The sequence below is a fragment of the Centropristis striata genome, chromosome 17 (genome assembly GCF_030273125.1).
Source record: "Centropristis striata isolate RG_2023a ecotype Rhode Island chromosome 17, C.striata_1.0, whole genome shotgun sequence".
NCBI lineage: Eukaryota > Metazoa > Chordata > Actinopteri > Perciformes > Serranidae > Centropristis > Centropristis striata.
In genome coordinates, this window is record NC_081533.1 from 33790249 (window position 1) to 33802678 (window position 12430).

The window sequence follows — 12430 nt, forward strand, 5'->3', positions numbered from 1 at the left end:
CCGCAAAAAATGAAACCGCAAAAAATGAAACCTAAAAATTTGCGTTTGAATTTTTTGAGGTTTAATTTTTAACGTTGAAAAACATTCAGATACATAATTTCAATGCATGGGCTAGAAATTCAACTGCAAAAAATTCAACCGCAAAAAATTCAACCTCAAAAAATTCAACCGCAAAAAATTCAACCTAAAAATGTGCGTTTTAATTTTTGAATTTCAATGCATAAATATTCAGTGCTAGAAATTCAACTTTTTTTTTATTTCAAACTCCGAAGACACAGATTAACTTCCATATCATTCCTTATTATCTATCGTCTTTACTTACATTATTCATACAGTTACTACATCTGTTTAAACTTGTTTGTCACGGTTTCCACTAGAAAAAATTGGTGGTTGTCCACGTGTCCACAAAGATTTTAATGTCCTGGACAAATCGGACAAATTCAGGTCAAATATAATTTATATAATATAGTTTATTGAGCTTAAGAAAATTTGATAGACTGGCTATATGAAGAATGAAAAGGGATTTTAATGAATTGTTAATTTCCTTGCAAAGACTGAACAGATCCCACCCTTTGAAAAGTGTAAAAATATTATAGTTTCATTACGAAACGGTGGTGGGACGATTTACACTATGGTGGGCTGCAAACAAACACATTTAGGCCTCTTATCCGGCTCATAATATTAAAAGTAGACATACCTCAAATCATTTCTGTTTACTATAGATTCCTACTCAGATAAAATAAAATTTAAAAATAAAATAGTTTTTAAATAAATGAAAAAATCTAACTATAACCCATTGCTGCTTTACATTTATATACTACTTAATATTTATTTGCAGTATTTGCAATTTTTTAACTAAAAAACAGTAATTTATGGTTAACGAAAACCCTGGTGTTTGTCTTGATAAATTCCTGTGCACCTTATTTGCCTTACACCTGGTATTTTGACCAAACATGTGGTCCACAGGGGCATTTTCAACCTGGAACAGTAAGGAGGTCGAGTTAGCATGATGGTTGTTGGTAACTGTCAACATACATCTCTATGCAGATGATATTTATTCTATCTGTTGAGTCGTATCAATCTGCCATTATCTCCCAATGCTCATAATGACCATGTTACCATGGCGATGTTTAGCAGGTATAACCATTCTCACAGTCTTTGTGTTAACATGCTAATGTTTGCTAATTAGCTCAAAACACAATTGCAATAACATCGTTATTGTGAATTATTTTGGCCACAATAGTCGTCTGGTGAAAATCTGATATTGTGACAGGCCTCGTCTGAACCAAATATCATGAAAATCCATCTAATAGTTGCTGAGTTATTGACAAGTGAGAATGTCTTAAAACTTTGACCCAAAACTTTTTTGGGCTTCATCCTTCTGGTGCCATGAATATCTGTGCCAGGTTTCACTGTTAACTGATTTGTGATGTGACCAAACCGACAAACGGATAGAAAACGTACAATACAACGGTGGTGTTTTATGTCAATTCTTGTTTAATCCGGTCGTTCTGATTGGCAAGGATTCAATGTTGTTTATTTGTTGCAGATGATAGCATTAGCATGTTAGCATTACTGTCTTTCCTAAACCAGTCTACTGGATAGTCGCTCCCCAGCGAACCATCCATTGGAAGCTGCTGGTTCATTGGAAGTATGTTTGTTTGAATACAACTAATGGGGATTTAATCATTATCTCAACTGTTGAGCACCATCAGACTACTTTGTACTGCATTTTCAACTCCGTATCTCTGGGAAATATACATTCACTACATCAATTGTACAGCATAGTTTTGCTGGCTGCCATAAGGGAATAAAAAGAATTGGAGTCGCTATTAATTATAGCTTGGTCATTTAAAAATCGCAAGTGGTAGCAGGTGGTACCAAAAAAAAGTACCAGGTCCTGGGTACTATCCACAACTTTCCTTATGGAAAACAGAGAGCTACAAAATGATCTTTCCTCAGGCTGGCTGAGTATCTAGAGGTAAAATTGGATTTTTTTTTACAGGTTAAAGTTATTATTTCTACCCTTGCCAAAGTCTTTACTATATTTTTTAATTCATTTTGTAACTCATTTCATGAATAAAACAGTTTGTTTTCATGGAAAACAACACAGACATTTTCTGGGTGAGCCCAAACTATTGAGTGCTAGTTTAGACATCCTTGGTGGTGCTGGCTGCGAAGGCCAAGTGTATCTCAATCATGAGATGGTGAAAGACACCTTCAAGTTATTATTTTATCTTTGCAAACCTCTGCTTGGTGCGAATGAGAAGCAAAAGTCTATTTCTTGTCAAAAAATTTTTTTTTTAAAGAATGGTGCTGGGAAAGTGCAGACAGCGACCTAAACCCTACCTTACAGTGTTAACGAAAGTAAAATAATTCAGGTATCCATCTTCTAAAGCAGGGGTGTCAAACTCAAATACACAATGGGCCAAAATTAAAAACTTGAATAAAATCGCGGGCCAACATTGAACAAATAAACCTTTTAATATATACCAAATATGTTTTGCTTTAACATTAAATATGGAACCAGCAACGCTTATAAACATACAATATATAACTAAATAGTGCAGACATGCAAAATCAAATTTCAAATAAAAAACACATCAATGTCATTAATTTATTAAATAAAAGTTAAATAAAAATCGTATGCCTCTTTTCTATTTGCATCCTTCTGATTTAAATATCAAAATAAAGTTTTTCAACAGGTTAATACATTTAAAAATAAAATAACAATTATAAATCTAGTATTAGCGGTAAATGCGCCGTATAATACCGGTGGGTCAGCTTTTATAGTACAATAATAATATAATAATTTGGTATTGCCTCGCGGGCCAAATAAAATTACACTGCGGGCCAAATTTGGCCCGCGGGCCAGAGTTTGACACCCCTGTTCTAGTGGGTTCTTCCCTGGTCTATGCGGTACCCTGCCACCACATTTCATGAAAATCTGGACAGTTTTTTCCCCGTAATTTTGCTGTCAAACAAACAAACCAAACAGAAAACCACCTCGGTAAAAAGGAACGTATTCTTCACGAAAACCTCAGTTATCAGAGTGTCAATTTGACTGAGAATGTTTTGATTTTATCAACAGACACAACTGACGTTTTCAGCCTGGCTGGCCAATCCAAACTGGGTTCATCCACTGTTACTATGGAGATTAATGAAGCCTCTACAGCACACACAGGAGTTTACAGCCAGCCTCTGTCTGTTTACAGTGATTGTTTTTTACCAGTAATATATTTTGGAAAGACAGATATTAAGCAGGATATGCACAGGCGTGTTCTTGTACTTGTTTACATGAAAAGTACACAAAATAAACCTACAAACATTAAAAAACTTGGTTCAGCTCTATGTTCCTTTGATTGGATAATAAATCAGTAAAGCGTAGTCTCGTCCCCGAATCTTATCTTTCAATTAATTAAAGCAGAATGTGTACAGGGAGTGTTTTAGTGAGTTATATCATTGTTAAACATACTGGGTTGTGAAGTTTTAAATTATGATATGCTGTGCTAAATGGGCCAGGTATTTGTTGGCTTTATCATCACACTCTGTGGAAAACCAGATTTTAATATGCCCCTCCAGTAATTACTGTGCCTGAAATTAGTTTTTCTTTCTTTTAGTCTTAACACCCCTGTGTCTAATAAGTGCTCCTCGATATCACATTAAGGCAGCGTTCCTCTTCAGGGCCTGTTTAGAGAGACAATTTTGGAATAAACTGTTGTATTTGCTGTCTAATCAAATAGGGGAAGAAACACTCTGGGAATTATTGGCAACTCGTTCACTGACCCATCTTTTTTTGGACAGATGGCTCTTCTGCCACCTCATTTGGATGAACTAATAACAAAATAAGACTGTGAAAGCCCTGCCAACACACCCTAGAGGCCTTCTAACACACAACCAGACCCAAGAGATTTGAGATGACTCAGCAAGCAGCACTGCAGTCCATAAAACCTCTCAGTACAAGAGCTGAAATCAAGGAATACTTCATGTTTAATACTGAAAATATACTTTATTATTAAGTGCATCAGTGTGACTTAACAACAATTTACAAATAGTATGCAAACCCTGCCTTTATATAAATATGTTATCTAATAATACAAATGGAAAGCTGGATTTACAACCTTTAAATCACCAACGTTTTCTACCTATCTTTCTTACGCATAATAAAAAACAGTGTACACCAAATGGTGCATGTCGTCCTCGCTTTATCTGCAAATGTCTCACTCTCTATCAGTAGGAAGAATGTATTTCTGATTCTATAAACCTGTTGGAGGCAGAAATCTCTCGAGGGAAAAATATTTTGCCAAGAACATTTTCTTAAGTACAATATTCGCTATTGGAAAACAAGATTAACATCCTGCTAACATGTTAATGGTCCCTGAAGGCAGCAATGGTTACGCTCCACAGCATTAAAGTGGGTGGAACAAACTATGTCTCAATAATTTTTGATTAGTTGTGCAGTGAAAGTGGAAAATGATGCCTTAAAGTTAATATTTTGGCCCTTAGGACACTAAAACTCATGGAGTCCAAATTAGAAAGGGCTAGTCTGCTGGAAAGCATGAATGTCTGTAGAATGTAGATAATAACCAAATAGATTCATCCTCTGAGGACCATGAATATCCACAGCGTTCACATGAATATTCCTCTGCAAGGACTTTTTGATAGAGGCAAAATTGTGCATGTGAGAGGGAAGAATGAATTATGGCCTATTCGTATATTTTGACATACTTTGTCTGACACCAAAAATGTCTTTTAGTTTAATTTGACTTTGGTGCTAAACAAAAGATGAGGGGTTGTGCGAGTACACACTTTACAAGAGCTAAAGAGCTTTTTAGCCCCCCAAAAAGAAATAGTTCACGTTCATTTATTCCGTTTTCTCTTAATGTTTCAATTCAATCTGTTTGTCATTGTGAATGTTCTTTCAGACCCGTTGGGTCCAGTTCACATTGAATTTCTAAGATAAGAGTCTGTCCTGATTTGATCACAAACCTCCTTCAAATATTCATATGAACTAGCTTCAGCTGTACTGGTGTTTGAGTGACCATGTTAATTTGTGACTTTCAGGCAAATGCGTCCATTGTTGCTCATGGAAAAATACATTAATGGTATGTGTAGATGACACAGATGACACCTCAACAGCTGCTGTACGAATAAACATGACGCATTCAGCCAAGAGTCACCAGTTAACATAACCATAACAGGGAGGGAACAATGCAAGGGAAGCAATATTTGATCAGGGAACTAACTTTGACAAAACTCATCAGCATGCTGGATGCTTTCAATCGAAGAGCGTAAAAGTTAACAATACTCAAATTATTACTTGCCTGATCTTATAGCGCATTAATCCACAACTGTGGTAGTGTCCTCTGGGAACAATGAATGAAAACAACGAATAACAAGGCATCTGGCCTTAAGCTATGATATCTTGCTCTGGACCACAACAACATAAAAAATATATATATAGCAACTTTGTTTCATATATTCAAGAATTCAAGACCATGAATTTCATGACTTTAGAATGTTGTAAGCTACCAATAATCAAGGTATATTTGTAATTTTTAGTTATTAACAGAATGCTACGCTACTTCGGTTAAATCTGATGTTAATACATTAAGGCACCTTACCCAGTCTGCCCTAATATTAGCTCTGATTTTAAGAAATATGTAAGTCTAAAACAATCTATCTTGACAGCATTCAGTCTCCAGGCGAAGCTAGAATATCGTACTCTGCCAGGAGCACAAAACTGTTGTCTCTGATTCTCCGGACTCTGACCAAATCTCCACACTCCTGGACATGGAGCAGCCCTCTCTCTCCTCTCCCATACTCTCTCTCCCTGTCGTTCAGCGTCACCTCTGTCCGTTTGCCACAGGCCTGACGGTACATGTACCTCACCCCGACCACCAGCACCATGCCCAAACCAGCTGAGCAGCCCAGCAGCATACCCAGCTCCCAGGCACTGTGTCTGGGGATAATATCTGGATACTTCCCTTCCTTGTCTGGAGTTCTAGGGGGATTGGAAGGACGTTTCAGTTTGGTATCGGTCTTGGGAAGGTTTGGTTTCAACTCATGGCCAAGATTTAGTTTTAAGTTTGGGTCAAGATTTGGATGTGGTTCTGGGTTTGGGTGAACAACTGTTCTTGGTGTTGGTAGGTTGAGGCTGGGCTCAGGATCAAATGATGCAATGTTGTTCTTGATTGGCAACCTTTCACCTAGGGTTAGCTGTTGGGAAGGCACAGGGGAAGAGGTAGAAGTGAGAGGGTTGTAGAGAGAGCGAAGGGGAGCTGGAGAGGGTCCTGGGTGAGGAGAGGTAGACTGGGATAACACTAAAGAGGAAGAGGAGGCAGATGAGTTTGACGTGGATGAAGAAACCAGTGGAAAGGAAGAAGATGCTGAGGTAGAAGGAGGAGGAGAATGAGAAGAAATGGAAGAAGCTGATGGGACAATTGTGGAATAGGAAGAGGAGAGGGCTGGAGAGATGGTGGAAGAAGAAGGCAAAGAAAAGGTAGAAGTTGTAGACAGGGAGGATTTAAAGAAAGACGAGGAAGAGGTAGATACAGGAGCTGAGGAAAACAAGGTGTCTGGTAATGGATAGATTGAGGAGTTTGAGGTGGGTATGGTAAAAGAGGTTAAGGAGTATGGCACAGGGGAAGTAGAGGATGGTTCAACGGGGGGAGGAATGGATATCGGAGAAGGTGAAGGAAGAGCAGCAGGAGCTGGAGATGTTTTGGGTTGGTTGTTCACAAAGGAGGAAGAGGGAGATGATGACAAGGAGGTGTGGGTTAAAGAAGTTTGAATGGTTTCCAGGGTTGAGCTGTCGGAGGGGTAAAGAGGAGTCGTAGGGTGAACAAGGGGAGCAGAAGGCAAAGGATGGGTGGAAGAAAAGGATGAAGAATGAAGTGTAGACAAACGAGTGAACACTGAAAGTGTGGTTGAGGGAATGGGTGCAAAGACTGTGCTCATGATCAGCTTTGCTTGAGACTGAAGATCTTTAGGTCCCAGTGTGAATGTTGGGTCAATCTTCGATGTGAAGGGCAGAGGGTTGATGGATTTAGGTGTTCTGGAAGATTGAGTTTGCTTCCACTCAAAAGTATGTGCCTGTGGTGAACCGGTTTGGGAATGGGGCTGGGACCATGATTGGGGTGGTGTGACAGGTTCAAACTGGTCTGTTTTGGGAACTTGATCTTGACCCGTAGTTGGTTTAGTTTGGGGTATAGCTTGGGAAAAACTGCTCAAAGGTTGAGGTTGAGGGGGGCTGCTCAGTGGTGCAGTTGTTTGGAGCTGAGGGTTAGGTGGACTGGTATGCCCTGGTATAGTTTTGTGTCCAGATAGGCTATTTTCAAGCTGAGGTTTGGGTAAACTGCTCCCAGGTTTGTTGGGAAGGTGCTGAAAGGATGGAGTTGTATGGGACTTGAGAAAGGACTGAAGGGTAGGAGATTTGGATGGGAAAATTAGGTTTGGTAAAGAGGTTTTGGACTTGGATAAGGGCTTAAATAAAGATTCCTGGGTGAAGGAGGAGGTATGACTTGTACCAATTTCAGACTGGAGAAGAGGTTTGGATGGAGAAGTTTTTACCAGAAGGAAAAGGTTGGGTGAAGACATTTGGGAGTTGAGCAAAGGTGAATTGAGGTGAATATTCTGGGTCTGGGGCAGGGACTGGCTACCAATTAGACTTATTAAGGATTTGGTAGTCCTCCAGTGTTGCGATGAACTACTCTGGGTCTTTAACTTTACTGAACGAGTTTGGCCCCTGATTGGACTCTGGGATGTGAGTTGTGGATAATTTGTATTCTGGGAGCTGTGATTGGTTGAAGGTAAAGCTGTGGTGGTGGTTTTGGGACTTCTTGTTTCAAGAAAGGCGGGAAGTTTTGGATCCTGAAAGTTTCTTTCACTTTTACCATCATCCAAAGGGGAAATGGGGTGCAGCATGAAAAGAGGACTGGTTGAGTTTTGCACTGTGGTGTTTGGCAGAAGAGTTGTGGTAGCCTCCATCCCTTTAGTCTCAGCTGAGGCGAAAGAGTCCAAGGGAGGGGGGTGGTTGGATGAGACAAACGTGCTCTTGGGGTCCTCGGTTAGACTAGAAGAGCTTCCTGTATCAGTGCCTGGGTCTTCAGTGACACTTGAGAGTAATCCTGAAGTTGAGTAGGTGTCTTTAGTAGCATTTAGAAGAGTCATAGGGCTTTTTGTTTTATTATCGCTTGTTGGTGTTGGAGGTCCTGGTGTAGTAGCACGGCTGGTTGTCCTGTTTTTTTGTTCCTTTGATGGTCTAGTGGCTCTAGCAGCTGTGAGGGAACCAGGCGAAAGTAGAGCAAGGTATTATCAAAGCTGAATTTGTTTAGGATATTCTGTGTTCACAATCAGCAGAGGACAAGTTGCATACCTGGCAGAGCAGTAACTTTATCTTCCTGTGGTGCAAAAATTGACTTCCCTCCATCCACCCCTGTGATGTTAGTCCCTCTCCAAGGACTACGACTCCCATCACGCACCACTCCAGACTCAATACCTGCCCAGTACACAAAGTAAGACTGCACCACCGTGATGCTGAAATGACAAAGAGGAAGGTGCATTGCTGAATAGTAAACAATAACCAAATATTGACATTAGAATAGGATTCCCAATGATGATTGGCTACAACTGCCTTTAGTAAATATTTTAGTTATAATAGTGACGATTTTCAACAGCTCATACTTACTAGAACCTGATGTCTCCCATGGGTGCATCAGGAGCCCTCCACACAAACGAGAGGTTTCTCTTCAGCTGTTTGTCAGAGTGCGTGAGGGTGTCGCCCTCCGAGAGGCAGCGCAGGGTGTGAGTGCCGGGGGGCGTTAGGGTCCAGGAGCCACCCAACAGAACCGGGCCCATTCTCATCGACCTGACCTCGACCCCGGCGTCCTTCACACTGCGAGCCTGCAGCAGGAAACCCATGAAGTCCCGAGAACTTCGGACAGTTACTGAGGACACAGGTATGGATGCAGAGAATCAGAAGCAGGTACTATATGAGTTGGTTTAACCCATTGAAGCCTGGAAAGCGGATACGTCGTTTTGTAGTATTTGTATAAGTTCTCAAATACTTTTTGAATTTCATTTCTATCTGCTACAGAGGCTGAAAAATCTATTATTTAGTAGAAGCGTTGACATTTCTGTTGAATTTCCAGAAAAACTTCAGGTTTTAGGGGCTTAGTTTAAAATCGCCCAGAGGTTTTACAGGCATTTTAGGCGTCAATGGGTTAAGTTACAGCTATAACAAACTCAAGAAATTGGCAAAAAGATCAAAATAAAGGTTCAATAATGTTATTGATTTTTTGGGCGGTGTACTACTTTTTGATGTTTGCCAATGAGCCTCTACATAAAGGAGTAAGTTTCCCCTCAGTTTTTCATAATCAATAGTTAGACAATAGTGGGGAGACAAGAATCTGCAAGCTTGTATTTTATTTGCTTTAATAGATGATTAATTATTAATCCCACAATGGGGAAATTCAACCTTTGCATTCAACCCATCCTTTTATACACACAAGTGAACACACCATGCAAGGAGCAGTGGGCAACACATTTCTGCACCAGGGGAGCTGTGTGTGGGGTTAGGTGCCATGCTCAAGGGCACTTCAGTCGTGGGATTCGTACCAGCGATCCAGTTACAAGCCCGATTCCTAACCTCCAGCCCACGGACTGCCCTTGCACTATTCAGACCAGGCCCTGGTTGACCCAGTAACAACCGTAAATCTAATATGTGGCACTTTTCAGACTCAACTTGCGGTTGCAATTATTTAATTTTTCAAGGTTTAAGATTGCAAGGTTTCTGTATTAGTATCTGAAGGTAAATTTGTTTTGCAGATAGGAAATGCAGCAATCCAAAGGTTAAATGGAAAAAAACAGGACAACCAGACAATTTTTTAGCACATCATAACAAATACTCCCTGGCAGGCATCAGTACAACACTATAAACAACACCAGACACAAAAGGGAAACCAAACGGACAGGGTACAACACATAACATTTTAAATTTAAAAACATTATAAAAGGAACTTTGTAAACTGGTTTCTTGTCTGAATGTTGTCTAGACAAGATTGTACCATTGAATCAACGACCCATTGGAATAGTTGTCTGAACAGTCGAAGTGTATGAAACTATCAAAAATGAAGGTTTATTCACCTATCAGTAGGAATATATTTTTTCCAGATGGAAAATGGCCAGAAAATTACATTTTGAGTGATTTCTTGTCTGTACGCAAAATGTCAAAGCTGTTTCCTTTGGGAAAAGTCTGCAAAATAGGGTTTCAACATGGCCTCCTGGAGGTCATGTGACATATTAAAGCATTGCTAGTGGTTCCCTATACTCTTCCCTCTTTTTTAAAGTATTGCATCACTCAAAAACATGCATTGTAGAAATTTGACAGGCCAAAAATGGATATGTTGTCTGAGGGAAACACCGTACCATAGTGCAGCTATTCTCAACCTTGGGGTCGGGACCCCAATTGGGGTCGGGACCCCAATTGGGGTCGCGAGATGATTTCTGGGGGTCGCCAAATCATTTTGGAAGTCAGCTCTGTCTCCACTGTGTTAAAGTGTTCATGTGTTAATGTGTTTTAGTCTTTTTGGTCACTTAATGTCTTTTTTTTGGTCATTTTGTGTCTTTTTTTGATCATTTTGTGGTCAATTTATGTCTTTTTTGTGTCTTTTTCTGATCATTTTGTGGTCAATTTGTGTCTTTTTTGGTCATTTTGGTTTTTTTGATCATTTTGTGGTCAATTTGTGACTTTTTTGGTCATTTTATTTCTTTTTTTGGTCATTTTGTGTCTTTTTTTGTGATTTTGTGTCTTTTTTTGTAATTTTCTTTCTTTTTTGGGTCATTTTGTGTCTTTTTTGATCATTTTGTGGTCAATTTGTGTCTTTTTTGGTCATTTTGGTTTTTTTGATCATTTTGTGGTCAATTTGTGACTTTTTTGGTCATTTTATTTCTTTTTTTTTGGTCATTTTGTGTCTTTTTTGTGATTTTGTGTCTTTTTTTTTAATATTCTTTCTTTTTTGGGTCATTTTGTGTCTTTTTTGATCATTTTGTGGTCAATTTGTGTCTTTTTTTGGTCATTTTGTTTCTTTTTTGTATGATCTGAACTGTGCGTGTGAGATTGTGTTCAGTGAGCGGGGGTCGCGGACAACATACATATTAAATTGGGGGTCGCGACTCAAAAAGGTTGAGAACTACTGCCATAGAGGGTTAAAGTGGCCAAACTGCTTAAAATCTTTGTAAAGAAGAGCGCCGCCAATGTATTTTCAAGAACAACAGAGAGCTTCAACAGCTTCAGCTGATGAGGAACTCTCTGTTAATTAACAGCTGCTGCTTATGGATGTTAAATGGCGAGTTAACTGATCAGTGGGTTAAATTACCTGTGACCAGCTGTCCAGGCAGGTAAGAAGAGGCGGAGGTGTGCAGGGTGACGTGGCGGCGCTGCAGGTCCTGCGGTTGAGCGCGGATGTGGCCGGGAATCATCTCCCGACAAGAGGCGTGGCTGGCGCCGCGGGAGAACGCCACAGCAGACAGCGCCAAAGATAACAAGACCACACCCACCCAGAAACACTGCTGGGTAGACCGCATCTCTACACAGACAATGGAACCATCGGTTAGTGTTTGATTAGCAGCTGGCAGACTTTCAACATGGCAGGAAACAGGAGACAAAGGAAACAAAACTTGTTCTGCAGCTTATGTTATTAGCACATATACACTACTGGTCAAAAGTTTTAGAACACACCAACTTTTCCAGAATTTAATTGAAAATGATGCAGTTTAATGTCTCAGTGTACTCTGAAATTAATGCACATTTGCAACATTTACAATTCTTTATTGAGCATGATAGTGTTTTGAAAGTAAAAAAAAGATTCAAAATCACATTTTATGTTGGACTAAAGGACAAAAAAAAGACACAAAATGACAAAAAAGACACCAAAAGACACAAAATGACAAAAAAAGACACAAAATGACTAAAAAAAGACACAAAATGACCAAAAAAAAGACACAAAATGACAAGAAAAGACACAAAATGACTAAAAAATAGACACAAAATGACTAAAAAAAACTCAAAATGACAAAAAAAGACTCAAAATGACAAAAAAAGACACAAAATGACAAAAAAAGACACAAAATGACTAAAAAAAGACACAAAATGACCAAAAAAAGACACAAAATGACCAAAAAAAGACACAAAATGACTAAAAAAATACACCAAATGACAAAAAAATACACCAAAAGACACAAAATGACTAAAAAAAGACACAAAATGACCAAAGAAAGACACAAAATGACTAAAAAAAGACACAAAATGACAAAAAAATACACCAAAAGACACAAAATGACTAAAAAATGACTAAAAAAAGACACCAAATGACCAAAAAAACACACAAAATGACAGAAAAAGACACCAAAAGACACAAAATGACTAAAA

The 12430-nt window shown here is 39.1% G+C and overlaps 1 protein-coding gene across 1 annotated transcript; it reads right to left on the reverse strand.

Annotated features, from left to right (window-relative positions):
• Nucleotides 1-5644: 5644 nt before the first annotated feature.
• si:ch73-14h1.2 (reelin domain-containing protein 1) lies at nucleotides 5645-11711 on the reverse strand. The gene is made up of 5 exons (XM_059354484.1): nucleotides 11379-11711; nucleotides 8690-8948; nucleotides 8378-8538; nucleotides 7896-8087; nucleotides 5645-6293 (listed from the first exon to the last, which is right to left on the reverse strand). Exons 1-5 carry the CDS (start codon nucleotides 11584-11586, stop codon nucleotides 5695-5697), a joined length of 1419 nt encoding a protein of 472 aa, XP_059210467.1. The 5' UTR covers nucleotides 11587-11711; the 3' UTR covers nucleotides 5645-5694.
• Between the last annotated feature and the right edge of the window lie 719 nt (nucleotides 11712-12430).

Excerpts from the sequence above, each read along its gene's own strand:
- si:ch73-14h1.2 (XM_059354484.1), bottom strand. The coding sequence starts at position 11,586 with ATGCGGTCTACCCAGCAGTGTTTCTGGGTGGGTGTGGTCTTGTTATCT. Across the intron at positions 8,088-8,377 it reads TAAAGTTACTGCTCTGCCAG|GAAGCTCTTCTAGTCTAACC; the intron begins GTATGCAACTTG and ends GCACTGATACAG. Across the intron at positions 6,294-7,895 it reads CATTTCCCCTTTGGATGATG|GACCCTCTCCAGCTCCCCTT; the intron begins GTAAAAGTGAAA and ends CTCCTCACCCAG.